Below are 6,838 nucleotides of genomic sequence, written 5' to 3'. Positions count from 1 at the left end.
CCCTACTACTACTTGTTATCCCACATTCTGCTCCTGTACCCTATAGTTAATAGTTATGCCACATGAATCTTCCTACTTCCTCACCATCTCTAGGGTTGACCCACCTCACCCACATCTCCATACCTCTTTTTATTAATTTTTTCCAATCCAACTACTTTACAACATTATTTTATTTCTACACACGGCTGCTCTCCCTCTATATATATATATATATTCCACATACTCACATTCACCATCAATTCAACACCTCACTTCATCCATATCTCTCTCTCTCTCTCAAACATCCTATCTTTCTCTCCAAGAAAATACCCAAAACAGAAAAACATGGACGGAAGCTCCGTCGACGAGAGCAGCACCACCGACTCCCTATCAATGACGCCGCCCCGGCCCCGGCCCCTGCCCCCGGTCAAGTCCCTTGACCGGGTCGGCAGCGGCGCCAGCGTGGTCCTGGACGCGGAGCACGGCGTCGAGGCGGAGTCGAGGAAGCTCCCATCCTCCCGCTTCAAGGGCGTGGTCCCGCAGCCCAACGGGCGGTGGGGCGCGCAAATCTACGAGAAGCACCAGCGCGTGTGGCTCGGCACCTTCAACGAGGAGGACGAGGCCGCCCGCGCCTACGACACCGCCGCCCAGCGCTTCCGCGGCCGCGACGCCGTCACCAACTTCAAGCCGCTCTCCGACGACGCCGAGGCCGCCTTCCTCAGCTCCCACTCCAAGGCCGAGGTCGTCGACATGCTCCGAAAGCACACCTACGGCGACGAGCTCGACCAGAGCCGCCGCTGCTTCGGCGCCGCCGGAGGGAACAGATCGCCGACGAATCAAAGCGGTTTCTCCTCGGCCAAGGCGCGGGAGCCGCTGTTCGAGAAGGCGGTGACGCCCAGCGACGTCGGCAAATTGAACCGGCTCGTGATACCGAAGCAGCACGCGGAGAGGCATTTCCCTCTGCAGAGTGGGAACAGCAGCAAAGGAGTGTTGCTCAATTTCGAAGATGTGAACGGGAAAGTGTGGAGATTTCGGTATTCGTATTGGAATAGTAGCCAGAGCTATGTGCTAACCAAGGGGTGGAGCCGGTTCGTGAAGGAGAAGGATCTGCGGGCCGGGGATGTTGTGAGTTTCCAGCGCTCGACCGGCCCGGATAAGCAGCTGTACATTGATTGGAAAGTGATGAGCGGAAGGGAGGCTGAGCCGGCCGGTTCGAACCGGGTTCAGATGGTGAGGTTGTTTGGGGTGAATATATTTGAGTGCGGAAGTGGGAAGAGGGCGAGGGAGATGGACGATATGGAGATTATGAGCGCCAAGAAACAAAGGATTATTGATGTTTTGTAGTAGCAATTAGTTTTCTTTTTTATTGTTGTTGGTTTTTTTCATCAACTGTGAATGTAGTTGGGGAAAGGGAGGAGAAGGTGGAGTGAGATGGCGATGTTGCAACTTGCTAAAGCTTGAATTGTACAGTAAAATACACAAAAAGAAAGGCTTGCTCAACCTTTTAGGTTTTGATAAATATGGGAATACAAACTTCTCTCCATTTTATTATCTTTCTTCTTCTTTTTCACGTGTGATTTGGTACTACTAACCTATCTTCATCACTAATTCGAAAATTCAACAGATAAAGTAAAAAACTAAATAAAATTAAAGTGCATAAGAAAAACCCTTTGATGAAATATCTCAATTTTCTTTGTTGTTTGTGCTATGGTTTACTTGTACTTTTTCCCTTTTCAACTTTTAGTTCACAAATTTCTCTAATCACTGCGCTATATTGATATAATAAATTACATAAAGTGGATTAATATACGATGGCATGCAATCGACAAACTATACAATAGTTGAAATGTTGAAGTGCTTTCCTTCTCTACATCTTAATTTAGGACATATGAAAGGAATTATGTATTCCTACAAAAACAATGAGATTCACTGCCAACTAGTAATAAAGAAATCATTAATCGTAGTGTGTAAAGCTAACTTTATTATAAAAAATAAATCACCGCCTGCAAAATATTATACCACTTGTGTGTCTCACATGATTTCTGCTAAATATTTTCCATGATCCGTGTAAGATTTTATCGGATACCAAAATTATACGGTGCATGAATTAATCTGATTTTTAAGATTCAGTGATTCATATCCACGGCAGAATCATATCATGCATGAAAATCCGATCTCGAAAGAGCAAAATATCCCTCTCTCTTTGCATTAATTATACAGTAGTAATAAATTATTTCCATCGACAAACATTATTGTTTAAACTAACGAGTTTGCCGTGGGTCTAATTTTGAATCTTTGATCATCGAGGTCTACTAAAAATATTTAAATACTATTAGTTGGTAAATAAGCGAATCCCTATGTATGTGTGATTGTGTGTGTTTAATAAATGGGATTTCAAGTTTAAATAACTTAGCATGGCCGGGATTACATGTTTATTAAATGCGTTTGACTGTATTCTAATCTTAGCCAAAGATATTTGTGTAGTTATGTCAACTTGATTATTTATGTGGACATATATAATTGTATTATACCCATGCAATTACGATGGAGTACTTATAGTCAAACAAACAATAATAGAACTAATTAAAGTAGTATAGATTTTTCTTTATATATCGATTATATATTAATTTAGCAACTAAAACAATACAATGGCCTAACTATGGCATTAATTTGTGTAACAAAAAATTGGATTTTTGTGAGAAGTATGTATGGTGGTAGGCATCTCTCAAGTCAAAATTAAACTATCCTAACAACAAATTATTAATATCAAACTGTCTTCATCCGGAACAATTAGCGTATTTCAGCCATATGTTTGAAAAAGAAAAGTAGATTGACAATTTCATAAACCATTTAAAGCTATATTTTTAAATAATGGATATGCACTTTTTACATAGTATTTTACATTAAATTCAGATAAATTTAAAGATTTGATAATAATTATAAATATTTTTAGCAAGGGCTCGAGCCCATGTGCCTGGTGGTGGCTCTGAACTTTCGAATAATTGGTTGGGGAGAAAATGTTTTACAATCTAAATTGCGTGTTGTCATCTCCTAATTAACATATGGTGTTAGGCAAACTTTAAAAAAAAGTGATATTGGGAAGCTTAATTAATGTATAACGGCGTGATTCCGAAGCACATTAAGTAATTAAGATTATATAATTATTTGTCTACGCTCTTGCATTTTCTTGGCAACTTCCCTCTGCAGACAAAATCTATTGCTTTACTCACGTTCATGCTACACTTGATTACATATATATTCTCTCTTCTCTCACCTTCATGCTACATTGGAACGAATATAGTTATTTGGACCTAGTCAATCAAGTTTATATGGCATTTGAGATCGTGATGATGATTTGTCTAATTATATATTCTGACTTTCTTTTCTTTTTCAAATTATATTGATTTTTCTCTGAGCATCTTGCAGCATACTTTTCCATCAATCAATATTGTTTTTTAGTGTCATTTTATATTCTTGTTAGCAACATATATGTTCAATATAAAAGTATGTATATAGTAGTTTCATACTACATTCTTAACGTAGATAGATATTTACAATAGCAAATGGTATATACAAACAATGTGTGTGTGGGTATATAATTAGTGGATTTTAGGGGTAGAACGAAAACCATGACTTTGTCTTCAATAGAGACGCGCATAATATATGTGCCATATAGTCTTTTGCACTACCTAGGATAACAACAACATCAATTAATAATATAATTTACTATTAATTTCTTGCAACTTGCACTACCTTTTAATGTTCACATTAATAATTATACACCGCCCCCACAATTATCAGGACGTTTCATATGTTAGGTGATCCAATAGGGCTAAAGTGGGTTGCCTTTTGTTGTTTACACACCTCATTTCTAACAAATAATTAAACTCCAACTGATTTTCTTGTCCTTTTTGTCATACAATCTTAAACACATACAGTAATTTGATGTAGCAATTTCAGAGCATTTGCATTATTTTGCTTCAGTAATTCAGTATTCTTGACTTTCCAGCATTAAATCGTAGTTGTTCTATTTCACCAAAAAAAAATTAAAATGCCGAATTTATAAATGTTAATTACTCCTAATTACATTTAGGCGTTGGGCTCAAAGTTTGGTAGATTCAATCTATCCCAAATAGGATTGTTAAGCCCAAACATAAGCCCAACTACAATCAAATGTAAGGCTTTGGGCCCATTATTCATTTACATATAAAAATAATTAAATAAAAATCTTCTTTTTGGATGACCTCAGTTAACAAGAAATTCTTTCACCTTTAAACGATAATTCAAACTCAAGAACAAAATTCATCTCCCTCCGCAAGAATGATAGCGGGAGATATTTCTCTGTCATCTTCCACGTTCAGCTTCCATGGCGATGCAAGACTGTCAGCGTCGTCCACTCATCTCATGGGGGCCCCACTCGCTTCTCAAAGCGCTTTGCCTTCGCAGAGTATGTAATTTCTATGCCCACCGGGTGTTTGTGCTTTTTCCTCTGTGTGCTTATCTATCTAAATTGTGCCCTATTTGCTTAGTTTTCAGCTGTTTGGTTTTATTGAGGTTGATGATAACATGGGCAATTGGGAATTCCGTTGAAATTGTTGGAAAAGTTGTATTGGGTTGAGACTTTCAAGCTTGAAATTTTTTACCAGCTGTGTTCGAGGTGTTTGGTTCCTATTGTGATTTTAGCTGGATTTTAATTTCCTGCGTTTATGAAATGACATAAAGGTGCAAAGTTGATGAGACGGCTTGTTGTTTACTCGAAGAGAATATCAGGCTTGGAGGAAGCCATCAGGATAAGAAGGTAACCGGTGCCACTTTTTGGGTCTTATTGTAGTGGCTTGTTGCTTCTACTCGTTATTTGTACATTCGAATCATGTTGCATTTTCTTCCATGAGAACTCAGTGTTTACACCGGTTGTTAAATAACTGAAATTCGCAATAGTGCAGTACCACAGTGCTGCAGTTGAATCTGCTTTCTTATCTTGACCCCATTTTCTGGAAAGTTCCCTTAGAGCGTGACTGGTTTTAAAAGATTTATTTCGGCATTAAGCTATCTTGCAAGAACTTGAGCTGTAGTTGCCATATATAGTTAAACAATTTTATTCCGGTTGATACTGACTCTACTTTCATTGCTCAATATAGGAATATGCTTGTTCTTGACAGTTAGCATTTGGATTCATGTTTGGTTGGAAGCATATTCTGAGATTAGCTAACGTAAATTGATTTTGTGAAGGCTGAATTTTGCAAATATGGACTTTAGAATCTCTTGGATAGCAAAAATAATCTTAATCTGAGGTTATTTTCTGCGTTTCAATTTTTCAACATTTTGTTTCCGCTTAGATCTTTTCAGTTCAGCTAACTTTTGTTAACCAAAATCCGTAACCACCAAGTTGCATTATATCGTCTATCTCTTTTATTGTATTTCAAAATCAAAATTTTATAGGGTAATTTTTTCCCAAGTTGTTTGTTGATTTATATTTACCAATATATCAAGAAGACTCTGACATGTTTTCATTGACACAGAGAGCGTGAGCTTCGAACTTCAACTACATCCAAAAGACGGCCTCCTTTGAGACGTGGAAGGGTATCACCTGGCCTTCCTGTCCCTGATCATATCCCGAGGCCTCCTTATGTAGGTACAAAATTGTTACCGGATATTGCAGAGGAGCATCAAATTCATGATGCCGAAGGCCTTGCTCGCTTGAGGGCTGCATGTGAACTTGCTGCTCGGGTGGTAGACTATGGGGGGACCCTAGTCAGGGTGAGACTTTTGTGATAGCCAATATTTTCAAACATATGATTGCTTATAGCTGGAAAGTTTTTAGTGTAACTGATATTAGCTTTATCACCAGTATTTTTTCGCTGCCTTGGTTTATGCTTCCTAGCATCTTAGGTTTGCTTTTGAGTTACATAAAGTTATTTACCTGAGTGGTATATGTTTTTTACCTCTCTTTTGATCTCATTAGATAATTCCAAATGTTTTCGTAATTATCTCCTGCCAGGTACTTATGAGCTTAATCCAATTCTCTGTACAATGTATTATGTATCAATTGGGCACGACTCTTCTTAATCTTGTTTCAAGAGTCCTGCTGTCTTCCGATGAATAGTTCTTTCGCTTTTTAGGTTAACGTTTTGACTTTCACGGGCAGTCATTCTGTGCTAATTTCTTCCACCCTTAAGTTATGTGGATTAGGTCAGGTTCATCATGGTGTTATTCTAATCTGTAAATGGTTTGTGCTTCTTCTTGTCATTATAGATTACCAGTTATAGTTGTCTTTGTTTTATTAAGATACTAAAGTTTTACTTAATAAAGTACAGAACTGCTTTTTCTATAAATAATTACTATTACAACATGAATAACATAGTTGTACTTTAATCAGAAGTTATAATGGTTTGAGTTAACATGGCTCTACATCATCTCAGCCCTCTGTAACGACAAATGAGATTGACAAAGCTGTCCATCAAATGATCATTGATGCTGGTGCTTACCCTTCTCCATTAGGGTATGGGGGTTTTCCTAAGAGTGTATGCACATCAGTTAATGAGTGTATGTGCCATGGAATACCAGATTCACGCCAGTTACAGGTACATGTTCCGTGCATTGTGTGGTTAGTGGCCAATACCTGCTTAAAGTCATTTCTGGCATTTGAAACTATTCATTTTGTATGCAGGATGGTGATATAATAAACATAGATGTGACAGTCTACTTAAATGTAAGATTGTGATCACTACTTTTGGTGTTCAACTTTCCATATGCATAAATATATTTCTTCCACACAATATGCAGTGGTCTTGGCTCTCTCTTTGTCATACCAGTTACCTTCAATTGTTCTTTCAGGGTTATCATGGAGATACATCCAAGA

General features: G+C 38.2%; 2 protein-coding genes across 2 annotated transcripts; both read left to right on the top strand.

The window, feature by feature from the left end:
- Positions 1-222: 222 nt before the first annotated feature.
- On the top strand, positions 223-1,530 carry LOC125199437 (AP2/ERF and B3 domain-containing transcription repressor RAV2-like). The gene has a single exon (XM_048097443.1). It carries the CDS (start codon positions 325-327, stop codon positions 1,321-1,323), a length of 999 nt encoding a protein of 332 aa, XP_047953400.1. The 5' UTR covers positions 223-324; the 3' UTR covers positions 1,324-1,530.
- A 2,699-nt stretch (positions 1,531-4,229) lies between these two features.
- Positions 4,230-6,834, top strand: LOC125199436 (methionine aminopeptidase 1B, chloroplastic-like; the record flags this gene model as incomplete). Its single annotated transcript, XM_048097442.1, has 6 exons — positions 4,230-4,426; positions 4,702-4,777; positions 5,499-5,736; positions 6,399-6,560; positions 6,647-6,688; positions 6,814-6,834. Coding segments are annotated over exons 1-6 (666 nt in total), but the record flags the coding sequence as incomplete, so codon positions are not given.
- Between the last annotated feature and the right edge of the window lie 4 nt (positions 6,835-6,838).

Source organism: Salvia hispanica, unplaced genomic scaffold, assembly GCF_023119035.1.
Source record: "Salvia hispanica cultivar TCC Black 2014 unplaced genomic scaffold, UniMelb_Shisp_WGS_1.0 HiC_scaffold_502, whole genome shotgun sequence".
Taxonomy (NCBI): domain Eukaryota; kingdom Viridiplantae; phylum Streptophyta; class Magnoliopsida; order Lamiales; family Lamiaceae; genus Salvia; species Salvia hispanica.
The sequence above is the reverse complement of the archived record's forward strand: the minus strand, read 5'-3'. Positions and strand labels throughout refer to the sequence as shown.